The 15,075-nt window shown below is 50.0% G+C and overlaps 1 protein-coding gene across 1 annotated transcript in view; it reads right to left on the reverse strand.

Annotated features, from left to right (window-relative positions):
- rims2a (regulating synaptic membrane exocytosis 2a) overlaps positions 1-15,075 on the reverse strand; it is a 92,278-nt gene that overhangs the window by 36,391 nt on the left and 40,812 nt on the right. The window contains exons 11-21 of the mRNA XM_067237414.1: positions 13,477-13,600; positions 13,274-13,320; positions 12,797-12,909; positions 11,497-11,544; positions 9,052-9,182; positions 8,494-8,665; positions 7,954-8,107; positions 7,653-7,679; positions 5,767-5,835; positions 5,219-5,357; positions 2,361-2,489 (exon numbers count right to left, since the gene is read on the reverse strand). Coding sequence (XP_067093515.1) covers positions 2,361-2,489; positions 5,219-5,357; positions 5,767-5,835; positions 7,653-7,679; positions 7,954-8,107; positions 8,494-8,665; positions 9,052-9,182; positions 11,497-11,544; positions 12,797-12,909; positions 13,274-13,320; positions 13,477-13,600 — 1,153 coding nt within the window. The remainder of the gene's footprint in view (positions 1-2,360; positions 2,490-5,218; positions 5,358-5,766; positions 5,836-7,652; positions 7,680-7,953; positions 8,108-8,493; positions 8,666-9,051; positions 9,183-11,496; positions 11,545-12,796; positions 12,910-13,273; positions 13,321-13,476; positions 13,601-15,075) is intronic.

Here is a 15,075-nt window from a genome sequence, read left to right on the forward strand (position 1 = left end):
TGAAACTTGCTCAACCCTGTTAAGGTAATGTTCCATGGTGAAAAAAAAGAAGAAGAAAAAAAAAAAAGAAGAGGGAGTATTTGGCACTGTGATCTTTTGAGAGTGTTTTCTGTCGTGGTCGTCCACAAGCTTCTGGAGAGTGGGAGGAACAAGGTGAGCGTGGTATCTTAGTGGCATCACATCAACATCACATCAACACTGGAGACCAGGAACAGCTCAACCACAACATGACCTTGTGAAGATAATCCACTGCATTGCTAATTGCATCGTTCCAAGTCATTATTAGTACATTCCCATCATCCGTGCACAGGGTGACATCAGGTTAAAACATGCACAACGATAGTCTTGACAATCAGTTCCCATTAATCACATCATACATATTCATAGACTATGCAAATGCTTCGTCATCGTTCTCAGGGGGCGGCCATTTTGTTTCTTTTAGGGAGGCTAAAAACAAACAGCCTTTCGTCACCCAGAAGAAGATCAAGAACAGCATTTGCAGGACAGCCAAACACCAAACACACATAGTGGCTAACGTACAAGGTGAACAAACAGTGACGAGGCCTGTCTGCTAGCGAGCGCAAACAAACTGTCCAGCAGGGGACAGCAGCATCGTACCAGCATGACCTTAACTAGCCTCGGCAGTTCGCAGCTGTTCAGGATGGTTATGGGGGTGATGACAACGGTGATGATGAAGGTCGTAATCATTAGCCCGGGTTTTATAGGTGTGAACGGTAAAGTAGGCGTCTGTCATTAGTCACCCCGCTCATTAGAGAGAGGGGGCGGCCCGCCTTGGCTGTGTATTACAGCGAAGGTCCCAGGGATGCTGGTAGTTCCAACGCTACAGATCTAGAAGCAGGGTTTGTTCGGGCTATTCCCATGGGATTTCCCCCGAGACCAAACAACTAGGACAGCGGCAACGTGCCGTGCATCCGTAGAAGCAGCCGGAAGGACTGGCCTTGTTCACACCTGAGAGCACAGTGTGGCTAACGCATGCCTCACAAGGTCATTGTAGACCGGGGTCACTGGGGAAGAACCCGAGGCTTTGGACGTTTCTCTTTCCTTCTCTTGCTCTCTCTCTCTCTCTCTCTCTCTCTCTCTCTCTCTCTCTCTCTCTCTCTCTCTCTCTCTCTCTCGAAACTGTAGTTCTTCCGTCGCCGCCCTTCACTCGTTCTCTACCGACACCCGCACCCCCCACTCCTCCGTCGTGTCTCTCTTTCCCTCTTTCTCTCTTTTTCCACAATCGTCTGGGGAATGGCAGGAGACACTCAGTCACCGTTTGAAGGAGAGAGGGAAATCTACTCCTCTCCTCAGTGACTGCCAAGGGGAAGCCAGCCTTTCTCATTTAATTTCCCTGCCGGCCAGAGGAAAGAGAGAGAGAGAGAGAGAGAGAGAGAGAGAGAGAGAGAGGGGGGGGGGAATGGAAGGAGACAAAGTGAGAGAGAAAAAGAGAGTAAAAAACGGAGAGAAATCGGCAGTAAGACAGAGGGAGAATTACAAAGATAGAGAGAGAAAGAGAGAGAGAGAGAGAGAGAGAGAGAGAAAGAGAATGAAAGAAAGAAAGAAAAAGAGAGACGAGCCTCAGGGAAACTTTATGACAGTTTAATACAGTCAGTCACGGAGTACTTGTGACGACTCATCACTTTCCACCGCCGGAGAGGAAACGCTACAACGCCATGTTGTTTCTGACTGACAGCCAGATGGCAGGGTGTGTGCGCGTGTGCGCGTGTGTGTGTGTACACTCAACCATTTGCAATGCTTCTCTGGGGGCGGGGGGTGCATGCTGAGTGCCTATTTTACTGGCATCAATTGGGGGAGGGGGGGGGGGGGGGTTCTGTTTTCATTCCGGTTGCAGGTAACAGCAGAGCAGGTTGGTATTGGACTGAGTGAGCATCTAACCCTGGTCATCCTGGCTCTGCCGGGGACGGTTTAACCGCCACGCTCCCGCCCCCCCTCCCCCTCCAGTACAAACACAACAACACTGATGACCACAAACACCACTGACCCACTCCCCTCCCACAAAGGACACGGGTACGACACATCGACAGGACACACACATCGTCCGTGACTCACGGACGTCCACGCAGGATCTCCAAGACTCCTGTGTGTGTGTGTGTGTGTTGTCGTTTCCCCTCCCCCGGCTAAAACAACTCCACCCACACGTGTGATGACGCGTTCATTAAAACGGATATCTCCCGTCAGGATATACCGTTTTGTTCGGTCATCGTGTTTTAGAAACAGCGTTTTTTTCCGTCACGTAGATAACGGACGGACGACAGCCGGACGACGGGAGAGACGTTCCCCACAAGATGGCGGACAAACATCAGAGAGAGAGAGACGCCGTAAAGTGAAGCGAGTACCTCTCGTGGTCGTGGTCGGAGGAGTATGCCCCCTCCGAGTAGGCCCTGTTCATCCTGGCGGAGCGCAGTAACCTGACCGCCTCTTCCCGACACAGCGGGTACACGCCGCCACGGTTGCCGTGGCGTCGGCTGGCGAAAGGTAAACACACCGCAGCTGGTCAGTGTTGTCAGCAGGTCAACGAGAACAAGCGGGAGGAGACGGAATGGGAAGCTTTGGGGGGGGGGGATGCTGAGCTGGGAGGGGTGGAGGATAATTTAGGGGCTGCGGGGTAGAGGGTTGCCAGGGTGGAGGGGGGGGGGTTGGGTAGAGGGTGACTTGGGAACTGGGATAGAGGGAGTCTCATCTGGGATGGGTGGGTCAGCAACAAATTCTGTCGATCTCCTTCGTTTTGGGTCAACAAAATACATGCCCATCCACTTTCCCTCGCCACAACGACTAACAAGAGTGTTTATCAGATCCTTACGTAAATGGCACCTTACACTGTTCTGTGAATGCCAAGACAACTCTACAGCACCCCTGCTGGACAGTTCCTCACACTACCGATAAACCCTGTCGTTCAAATGCGCACATCTAATGACAATGGCCGGGTTTCCCAGATTCGTTAAGAAGCTCTTAACGCTAAGAGCTTCTTAGGAGCGTTCTAAGAACGAATCTGGGAAACCCGGCCAATACCAGTGGAGGGACCTGTAAGAACAACTAGCTGATCCTTATTGGTCTACAACGAGGTGGACCGGGTTAGGAAGTTCTGTTAGAAGAGCGAGCGTTTCATTATGATGAATGAGCAGAGAGTTTGAACTGACAGTGAAGGGATGAAAGGTATGGCCATCAGGTAATACAGTAACTCACTTGCTCCTGTTCATAACTTGGCCATTTATACTTCATATATGTAAATGTATATACATGTATATTTTCCGTCCCACCAGGGAGAAACATATATATGTAAACACAACACAGCACACTGTGTTGCTGATGGCATTGGCCCTGGGGCATGGTGCCGTGAGTGTCGTCAGGTGGTGTGGTCAGGTGGTGTCGTCAGGTGGTGTGGTCAGGTGGTGTGGTCAGGTGGTGTGGTCAGGTGGTTGTGGTCAGGTGGTGTGGTCAGGTGGTGTGGTCAGGTGGTATGGTGTGGTGAGGTGACTGGATCCTTCCCTCTCTGTAGTCATGGTGATGGACCCAGTGTGCCCCTAGCCATTTGACATCAGTTTTAGTAGTTGTGTCAGCCATGACAGTGGGACAGGCCAGGCGTCGGTGTGTGTTTGAAGAAGGTGACACTGCATGCCACACAGTGCCAGTGCCACCAAACAAACACGGGAGAAGCTGGAAAGATCAGCTTCCTGTTGTGTGGGAGGATGCTGAGGTTGTGGTGTGTGTGTGTGTGTGTGAGGGGTTTGAGTGTGGTGGGGGGGGGGTGATGTGGGTTTGGCTGTGGAGGGGGTCAATGGACACACATGCGGGGTGGGGGGGGTGGGGGGTAGGGCGGGGGCTCAGGCCGAGGGGGGAGGGGCTACCTGGATTCTTTCAGATGGTCATCGCTAGGCTGAGGAGGATGTCTGAGGCGAGGTAGGGTGAGCAAATGGCTGCAACCACATGGAGGGAGAGAATACACACATGGTTCAATGGAGTAGGACGGAGAAGGGAGAACAGAGAAAGAAAGAAAGATGCAGTGAGCGAAAAAGAGAGACTGAGAGCGATGAGAGACGGAGTGAAAGTTGGCGCGGTAAAGAAAGAGAGGCAGAGCACCGGAACACAGGAGGGGTGGCTGGGTGACAGAGAGACAGGAGAAGGCTGGGAGGATGACGACGGACTTCTAACCCCCTCACATGTCTACACTCTGGTGCCGTAGACATGCTCTGAAGCAACATCCTTCACAACCAGGTCAGAACCCGGGATTCAGACTAATATCAACTCCTCTCATTAAAACTGATTTCTGAGAGACTGTTGCTGTTGATATATCTCATACAGTACCTTGGGATCAAATCAGACCATTAAGAATGAACATGTATACCTTGACACATTTCAAATACAAGAACATATATAGCTGATAAAGGGAAGCTTTTAAAACCCACACTCTCCAACGTAAGCAATGTAAGAATTCATCCGTTTCGGAATCAGCTGGGACGTTTTCCAAATCCTCCATTACCAATTTCCGGTGTAATTTTCCACTGTTTTCAATAAATAACACAAAGTCGTTAATTACAGCGCTCTGAGAGACAGTCTGGTGAGTACTGTCACGCACAATCTAGTTAAGTGCACTTCCTGTGTCCAGCGCTGATTTAGGCTGCGCCGCACAAAGATCAAATAAAGTTAATTGGCCTGGAAGGATGTGATGTAGCTGCCTGTATGGCTGCCAGCTCCAGTTTGACTACTCTGAGGCCACATTCAGATTCTCTCAAAATGCAACCTTGCTTCCTTTGTTTCTTCCTTCCTTCATTTCCCCTTCCATCATTCAATCCATCCTTTCCTTCCAACCTGCCTTCCTTCCTTAGACAGCGAGGAAGGGAGGATCCAATTATCATTTTAGGTCCCCTCTAACAGACACATAATGTGGTGATATTTAAACTCGATGGCCCTAATTAAGTGTAAGTGTAATGTGCTCTGCTTATATGGAGAAACCATAACCAGCCTCGGAGCGGAGTAACGACCACGGGCCTGTCGGACTCGGGAGGAGAAAAGGAGAGAGACGAGCGGAGGAGGCGAGCAGGGGAGGAGGAGAGACGAGAGATTGGAGACGAGGGGGTCGGGATGGACCCAGGGTTGGTCAGACCAGAGACCCGTTAGAGTTGGACCTTGAGGGAGGGGGGTGGTACAGGGGCTGGGTGTGGGGGGGGGGAGGGGGGGGGGGGGGGCTCATAGTCACCTCTGAGGTGGGGGGACGCTGGGTGACCGCGACCGTGCACGGTTGATATCCGATGAGCGCGAGCAGTGGTTGGATGACATCACCTGCTCTGGCACGGACAATGTGGAGCTCTGGAGGTCCCTGCCGTTCTGACGGAAGTCTGAAAGAAAGGAGCAGAAGGAGGAGGAGTGGAGGGGGAGAAGATGGGGGGGGGAAGAGAGAGAGAGTCAGAAAAGGAGAGAACATGTGGAAAAAGGGGGGAAAGGGAGAGAAAGAGGAAGGAGAGAGATTAACGCGTGGGAAAAAATGCATTTGCTCTGCAACAATGGTTAGTCCATCGCACTTGAAAGAGTTCATTATCCAAAGAGCAGCCGTGTTTAAGGTCAGTGCCTAGCCTCATTAATATTGAGGCAGAGTGTGCAGTGTCAATAAAATGAGTTCAACACAGCCCAGGTGGAGGAGAGTTTACTCATACCTGGTAGTTCAGACTTGTTGAGTAAGAACTTCATATTGTCCTTCTATACTCTGTCTCACACACTTCTATATGCATACTGATGTCAGTGTGTTACCTGACACGACCCCGACACCATCCTCACAGTCGTAGTCTGAGATCTCACTGTCGCTGATCCTCTGGGATCCTGAGGGGGGGGGGGGGGGGGGGGATGCAGGCCGAGAGGATGGGGGGGGGGGGGGGGGGGGGCGGGATGGACACAGAGAGGGAGGGATGTGGAGAGAGAAGATTAACGCGATGCATTTGTCCTCGTCTTAGTGACCACACCACGCCTGGTGATGTGGTCACGTGACGTTGGTTTGAACAGTTTTCAGAACATGTAATCCCAATCAAAATGATTCCCCTGCTGTGTTTCGCTCCCTCGCTTTAATCTGAACATCCTAATCTGTCGATGTTTTCCAAAAAAATCTTGCCCCTTTTTTTTGTCCTGTCCTAGACTATCCTGTCCTGGACAGAGAGAGCGAGAGAGAAGGGGGTGAGAGAAAGGACACCCCCCCCTTCCCTTCCCCACTGCCCTCGTCTCCTGGTGGATCTCTCCCTCCCTCCCTCCCTCCCTCCCTCCCTCCCTCCCTCCCTCTCTCTCTTCTCGGTCACCTCAGTCCTCTCTCTCCTAGCTTCAACTACTCACCCAGGAGCTGCCCTGATGACTGAGACATGTCACTTGAATGTGAACACAAGTTTTCAGACCCAGAATCACTTTCTGGAGGACAAATCCCAGTTCACAGTCAAGACTGTAAATTGGTGTCACTTGAGAGTGACACATCCATTTGTCAATTTACACATGGAGATAGGAGAGAGAGGTGCAGCGCCTACATTTTAAGCAGTATGCTCCAGTCCCATCCCTCTGACTCCTCCCTGCTCTACTGTAGCTTGGGTTCCTTGCCCCGCCCCTCTGTGCTGCCCAGTCAACTTAAATCAACTGGGCACTTGGGCTTTTTCAGAAATGACAAGTGCTGCACTCTGGCAGAGACTCACTCACTCCCTCGCCTAAGAAACTGTTTTAGTGCTCTTTTTTAGAGCTGTCAGCTCTTTCACACACAAACACACACACAAGCACGCACACCCGCGCACACATACACACACACACACACACCCACACACTAGGAAAATACCTCAAGAACTTCAGTTTGGTACGCCTTGCTTATACCATTCTAAATTGAGTTTTGTCTTAGCTTCAGCGAGGGGGATCGAATGTAGACTGTAGACAATGTCATAACTTCGACATGGCCTCAAACACGACATGGCAGGGAAGAAGAAGACCAGATATCTATGCATATTCAAGTGTAGACCCCAGTTTAACTGGGGAACTACGTGTCACTGAAGCACACACACACAGGAAACACGGTCAAATATGTGAGGAACATCCACACACACACACACACACACACATACATACACACCACCACACAAACACACAGAAACAGGTAAGCCAGGAAGATGGAAGTCAAGAAATAAGCACAGGAGTGTCTTTGTCTGTTTTCCTCAAAGCGGGGGTAAAGTTTGACATGTAAAACAGACGAGGGGAGAGACAAGAGAAGCAGTAGGTCCAGACATCCAGCTGAGTCGACATCGTGGAGGGAGACGGAGATACTGAGGGGACAGAGAGGACCTGAAGTAGGGGCAGGGGTGGCATGTAGCATGTAGCGTGTAGCAGGTAGTTTGGAGGAGAGGGATCAGAGGGGATTATGGGACAGCTGAAGGGAGGTCAGCACGACTGACCTGTTCGCTGCAGGGACAGAGGCAGCAAATGTTGGCAAATACTTGGGTGCGCTCGGTTTGAGTTTACCCAGCACATCATTGACTCTCTCAATGAAAACTCCCGTGAGTAAATCAAACACACCTCAAATATACTTTAGATGTTAGGGCAGAAGCTGGGAGAGCTAGAGGAGGGGAGGATTGCCATGCGGGGGGGGAGGGGGGTTATTGGGGGCTTGGGGGCGTTACCTGAGTTGTACGCATACGAGCCTGTGTCTGCAAAGGCAGTGTTGTTGTCGGGGGGGGATAAGAAAACATGTGTCAACACTATATCGTTACTAATAGTTTGTATGGGTTATTGTTTCAGCCTTGGGCAGGGTTTTGGCAGCTAGGCGTGGCACACAGTGTTCCAAAGCTGCAGTCCTACCTCACAAGACTTTTTTCTGAAGTCTGACAGAGAAAAGTCAACAACTCATCTCCAAAGAAGCAAACAGTGTACCGAGTATTCAGCGTGCGTGCGCGCGGGTGCGTGTGTGTGTGAGGTACGTACTCTGTAGCCTGCGCGTGGGGCTCTCCCCGTGCAGCTGCCTGCGGTGCGTGTTGGGGGAGGCGCGGGGCAGAGGGACGGAGGACACGTCGTGGGTCTGCAGCTTGTACCAGTGGGGCTCGTCATCCAGAAGGGCCGTCTCCAGCTCGATCAGGATCTACGGCGGGAGACACGCGTGTTAGCGCGCACACGTACGCACACATCCACACACGCACACATGTCCACACACACACACATGTCCACACACACACACATGCATACCATAGACACACGCACAATAATACTGGATGCACACACACACACAAACACTCACAGAAAATCAAGCAAGCCGAGATGCACCATATGCACTCTCTTATTCACGAACTCATTCACGCACTGCCGGACTTGAAATTGACTCGGGGAAAAGGAGTAGAGCAGCCATCCCAGGATTTGGTTCCACGGACGCGTGTCTTATCTGTGTGCATGTGTTGGGAGGGCACTTCTGTGTGTGTCGGGGGTGGGGGGTGGGGGTGGGGGGACAGAGCACGTGTGTGTGCGTCTCACCTCCCCAAGGAACTCGCTCTCCTCTTCGCGGACCCTGGCCTGGTCCCAGAGCGTGATCTCCAGCATGCGCTCCCTGAACTCCCTCCGGTGGACCGGGGAGTACATAAACGTCTGGTTCCATTTGGGCTCTAAGGATTTCTTTACCGTTTTTGTTCTCCTCTTGCTTTTGTCACTGGAGGAACAATAATTCACACTGTTTTTATTTACAACCATGGTAGAATTGACCCCACGAGACAAGTCAACAAACACGACACAGCACAGGACACGGCACTGGTGCATGCTGGGAAGGTGAAAGGTGAATGGCACATGGAGCCCTTCCACTACCTCTTCCTGTCAATATACTTTTTCATGCTCTGAAGTCACTTCCTGGCACGATGTCACTTCCTTCAACATTCCTTTAACCCCTACCCATGGCATACAAGGTAAATGCCTCTTTGAAATGAAATGACCTTCAACAACACCTCCAAAAACCATAGACCAAGAATCTCTACCTGGCGACTGTGGGTGAATGGAGATGGACATGGAGAACGTGACCACAGTTCCTGTCCCTCCTCTTACCTTCTGTCGGGGAGGAAGTAGATCTTGACGTAGGGATTCCTGGGGCGGCCATCTTCCCTGGGAGGCAGGTCCTTGGCTCCCAGAATGGTGACGATGAGCTGGTGGCCCACCTTGTCGTACCACAGCTTGACCTGCAGGGGCAGAGTATAGGCATGTCAGCGTTGGACGCCACGGGTGGGGGGGGGGGAGGAGGGTCACTGTCACTGTAGCACACATGCTTAGAAGGTATTCCTAAAAGCATACATGTTGCGTTGAAACATGATTTGTTGCGTTGAAACAGGATGATTTTACGATTAGGAGTTTCAGAGTTTAGTTCTGAAAAGCCTAAATAAGGACTATTCCTAAACTAAGGACAGTGTAATTCACCTTACATGTTAATGTAAGGTCCGGGGTGTGGTCATCTACAGGACCGTGTGTGTGTCATGTCCCAGCTGCCTATACTGCAGTGGATTCTATTGTGTTTCCATTGCAGCTGGGGGACAGGAATCTGCTGTGTTCAGAGTGTCTAATGGAAGCTCCCGGAATGAATGAGAGGGAAGCGGACCTGAGTGAATCTGAAGCTGAGGATAGAGAATGTAGCAATGTCTCAGTCATGCTGGATATGAGAAAGGAGAGAAGTATGGCTGCCACAGCTCACTTAGAAGTCATAACGAAACCAAACGACCACAAATCAACTCTACCGAAAGGAAAATATTAAGCCAAATACAAATAAAAAATGTAAACTTCTAAGCCCATACTTGCTGATGTCAATGAGTATGAGAGTGGTTTTCATCATTTGAAGCTGAAAGTTGTGTATCTACACATGCAGCAATGCTGTAGGGAGCTTTCACAACACGCCACCCCCAGTCCAGCCCCCACCACAGCAGGGTTGAGGTCAAACAAATTGTACCGTGACACTAAAACTTTAAACATCTGACTTTCACGGTTCCTGGGTGCAATGGGCAAACAACATTCTGAAGTTTCCGAGGATCATAACAAAATCCTTTCAGATCAGTTTAGGTTCTATATTTTTGGAAGGTTCCTCAATAGAATTGTCCTAAATAGTGGGCCTTTACCTAAGGTTACTTCCCGTTAAAGTGTTTCCCCTGGAATCTGGAAATCAGCTCGATACATAAACACTATGCTACAGTATACTTTAATACTGCATCCTTCACTTTAATGCCACAACCTTGCTTCTGTAAGTGGAGCATAACAGGGCTTCTTAAAGTTCACCAGCAGATCTGCCCAGGGATGCTGGCTTCAGGGGGACAAACACACGGCACCTATTTTTATCCTTCGCACTTCCTGTCTGTGAAATATTACACTGTGTTCTAGCACCTCCAAATGAGAAAACCCACAGTGTATTCTGTATTAGTACAGATCTTCTTTACCGTACATTAAACTCTAAACCAACAGTGAGGTGTAAGAGCAAACTTAGCGACGCATCAAACACACACTTACTCATACACACACACACACAGACTGTTTCTATTCTTACATGTACTGTACCGCGCCTGACGGGGTTCTGCTAAGATGGCTCACACAAACTTTTGACAGGTAGGAGACGTGGATTGAGAGAAAGAGAGGCTGCCTCAGAGAGAGCCGTGAGAGAATCCCTACAGACAAATCAGGTCAGGGTTCAGCCAGCTAGCCTGCTTAGCTAGCAGAGTTTCTCCCTGTTAGTTCTGGATTTCAGGTACAATTTGCTTTTTCATTCGCTTTTCTCGACATAGGAAAATGCCCTCAGTTTAAAGGAAGAAGCAAGTCAGTTTATCTTCCCATGCCATGAAAACATTCACCCTTTCAAACCACTTGAAAACCTTCTTTTCTTATCGTCCCATCTTCAAATAGGGACTTAATCAACTCAGACACCAATCAACAATATTTACAGGTATAAAGGGTCTGCTTTCATGCACCATGAAAAAATAATCTGATTTATTTGTCCGGCATAAGACTGTTGATGTAAAAGATTCAAGGAGACACCCTGCTACATTGCCAAAGGCAGGTAGCTAATGTTAAAGGTACTTTCAGCATAAATAAAAAACACGCTGACGAATACTTATGAACGCAGGAAATATTCCGGTGCTAGAGGATCTATCTGGCAACGGGAGAGTGTCTCTCTGAAATATTAGATTGATATGTCATGCAATATGTTTTCCAGCATATCATGACATGATTGTGTTAATACGGCACTAATGGGCATCAACGTAATAACATCATAATGCAATAACGTAATAACTTAATTTCAAAACAGCATAGCAATAATGATACAAGAAGTATTCATCGAATAAAACAATACAAATCATAGAATGCATTCATTTCTAATAGCAACAACCACAACCACACGTTGCATTTTAGGGGAAAGCTGAGAAGCGGCCATTTCCCTGGGTATGCATTTCCCAGCATGGACACAAAGAGCCCAGAGATGGGAGCGGAGCAGAGGGGGCTGTCAGACCGGGTCTTTACCTGCACCCTAGGGACATAAGGCGCTGCTCTTCTGCTTAGGCTTTGGCTCTGGGTAAGCAAAATTAAACAACAAAGAAACAAAATGCAATAAAAAACCAAACACGCCACAAACACGACAACAACAACAACAACAACAGGACAACAACACAATGACATCTCGAGCAGGAGGTTCAATTGTTATTAGTATCTTCTTCTTTTTGTGTGTGCGATGTACAGTTCCTTTGTTCGTTTATGTCAATCAGTGTCTCCGATTCCCTGGTGTGTTTGGGCGTTATTGTTTGGGAGCCTGTGGGTCCTGGTTCCCCTCTAAGACAACCCACTCAGACTCCAGCTGAAATATTAGTGATGCTCATTCTAATTAAACAATTCTCTCTGCTTCGTGGAACACAACTTCTCTAATCAACTTATTACAATGACGCCATTCCAATTGTTCCACCTAACACAAATTGAATGGAAAAAAAGAGGCATGTTTCGATTAATAACTGCACCAAATGAGTCTGTACAGGTATAATGGCTGCAGAATATTATCCAAGGCTTTGCAGTCTGATTCTTTTGTTTGTGCTTCAAGGTCAGCCCCATTCACAGAAGCAGAGAAGTTCTGTAGCCCTGTGTGCAGGGCTACAGGTGGAGACTGCAGACATGACGGCTGGCTGGTGATAGGCTGAGAAGCCTTACATGCGTCATAAGTAGAGGAGACGTGCCCCGGGGGGGGGGGGGGGGGAGAGGAGGGGGGGGAGGAGTCTGTGCTACCAGATTGTTCTCGCCGAGCTCGTGCTCTCATACGGAGAACTGTAGAAGACGAAGATGAAATCATCTCAGCAGCACTAAGACAACAACACGGAACAGCACGGGGCCCATCAAACCCTCCCCTCCCTCTCCCCCTCTTACATCTCATCACATCTCCTTCCCTTCCCTCCCTTCCCTCCTTCCCTCCCTCCCTCCCTCTTGTCGTTCGCTTCGTTTCCTTCTCAAGTTACTAAAGCAGCTTGCTGTCACGCCGGTCCACATGCAACACGGCACTTTCAGGAGTCCCTTTTTTTCCCAAACCTTTCGAATGAGGAGGGCCCGTGGAGAGACGGGCGTACTGAGCCTTGGACTGAGTGACTTGTGAAGCCCGAGCACCAGGCCAACGAGTTCCAAATACGACAGCAGTGGAGAGTGATAACAAAGACCCGGAGGGGATGCTGTGTATTCCCTGTGTGGAGCCCCCCGATCCCACGTGGACCTACGCTCGTTGTGCTAGCCAGTTAATGCTTGTGTTGATGTCAAAAGTGCCCCCAGGTGCATTGTGGGTACTTACTGAGAGCTGCCCTGACAGGTACTGGGGCGCGTCCCTCAGGACGCTGGGGCTCATGGGAGACGTGACGGAGATGGAGGGGCGGTCCATCTTCTGGGACTCAAAGGAACTCGAACCTGTCACGGCAGCGAGGACAATCACATCAGGATCAAATCTGACATTCAGGTTCCAAGTGATTGATTCTGGTTTATGGGAAATGTAAGTGGATTTGGTAACACTCTGGATCAATTAACACGCAGAGAAGGGGAAGAGAGGAGGCAGAGAGTAGAGAGAGGGGAGAGAGAGAGAGAGAGAGAGAGAGAGAGAGAGAGAGAGAGAGAGAGAGAGAGAGAGAGAGAGAGAGAGAGAGAGAGAGAGAGAAAGCAGGCGAGGTAGCATCACCTCTCCTGAGATTTGAGTGGAGTGATATTTCTAGGTTAAGAAATTGTCTAGAAAGTTCTTAGAAAGGTACAGAAAGACAACCAGACCGAGACGACTCACTTGATTCCAGTTGTGCATGTGTGCTGTCTGGTATCCTAGGAATATCTCTGAAAACACAGAGAGAGAGAGAGGGCGAGGAGGTGGGAGGAGAGAGAAAAAAACAGGTCAAATATGGAAACATTCTGAGGTCTATGTGGTCTATGCACCGTCTCCTCTTTGAAACAACTACGCCTATAGGCCAGAAGGTTGTTGTAAGGTCTTACCCTATAGGTCGAGAGACCACCAGCTCCACCTGGGGCTCAGGTTTGGACTCAAGGATAATATTGTAAACTTCTTTAAACGTGGCTCCTTGTAAATGCCTTCCATTCCACTCCAACACTTGGTCACCTATAAGGGACACACACACACACACATCATTACAGCACAGTACACCCTGTCTCAGGGTCCATGTGTCTGGAACATAAGACTGGCTCAAACCATATCATACCTGTTCAACTGGTCAGTGTGCAGGTGTGTTGGGTGTGTACCTGTTCAACTGGTCAGTGTGCAGGTGTGTTGGGTGTGTACCTGGTCTAGTGGTCAGTGTGCAGGTGTGTTGGGTGTGTACCTGGTCTACTGGTCAGTGTGCAGGTGTGTTGGGTGTGTACCTGGTCTACTGGTCAGTGTGCAGGTGTGTTGGGTGTGTACCTGGTCTACTGGTCAGTGTGCAGGTGTGTTGGGTGTGTACCTGGTCTACTGGTCAGTGTGCAGGTGTGTTGGGTGTGTACCTGGTCTACTGGTCAGTGTGCAGGTGTGTTGGGTGTGTACCTGGTCTACTGGTCAGTGTGCAGGTGTGTTGGGTGTGTACCTGGTCTACTGGTCAGTGTGCAGGTGTGTTGGGTGTGTACCTGGTCTACTGGTCAGTGTGCAGGTGTGTTGGGTGTGTACATGTTCTACTGGTCAGTGTGCAGGTGTGTTGGGTGTGTACCTGGTCTACTGGTCAGTGTGCAGGTGTGTTGGGTGTGTACCTGGTCTACTGGTCAGTGTGCAGGTGTGTTGGGTGTGTACCTGGTCTACTGGTCAGTGTGCAGGTGTGTTGGGTGTGTACCTGGTCTACTGGTCAGTGTGCAGGTGTGTTGGGTGTGTACCTGGTCTACTGGTCAGTGTGCAGGTGTGTTGGGTGTGTACCTGGTCTACTGGTCAGTGTGCAGGTGTGTACCTGGTCTACTGGTCAGTGTGCAGGTGTGTTGGGTGTGTACCTGGTCTACTGGTCAGTGTGCAGGTGTGTTGGGTGTGTACCTGGTCTACTGGTCAGTGTGCAGGTGTGTTGGGTGTGTACCTGGTCTACTGGTCAGTGTGCAGGTGTGTTGGGTGTGTACATGTTCTACTGGTCAGTGTGCAGGTGTGTTGGGTGTGTACCTGGTCTACTGGTCAGTGTGCAGGTGTGTTGGGTGTGTACCTGGTCTACTGGTCAGTGTGCAGGTGTGTTGGGTGTGTACCTGGTCTACTGGTCAGTGTGCAGGTGTGTTGGGTGTGTACCTGGTCTACTGGTCAGTGTGCAGGTGTGTTGGGTGTGTACATGTTCTACTGGTCAGTGTGCAGGTGTGTTGGGTGTGTACCTGGTCTACTGGTCAGTGTGCAGGTGTGTTGGGTGTGTACATGTTCTACTGGTCAGTGTGCAGGTGTGTTGGGTGTGTACCTGGTCTACTGGTCAGTGTGCAGGTGTGTTGGGTGTGTACATGTTCTACTGGTCAGTGTGCAGGTGTGTTGGGTGTGTACCTGGTCTACTGGTCAGTGTGCAGGTGTGTTGGGTGTGTACCTGGTCTACTGGTCAGTGTGCAGGTGTGTTGGGTGTGTACATGTTCTACTGGTCAGTGTGCAGG

Source organism: Osmerus mordax, chromosome 6 (genome assembly GCF_038355195.1).
Source record: "Osmerus mordax isolate fOsmMor3 chromosome 6, fOsmMor3.pri, whole genome shotgun sequence".
NCBI classification, from domain to species: Eukaryota; Metazoa; Chordata; class Actinopteri; order Osmeriformes; family Osmeridae; genus Osmerus; species Osmerus mordax.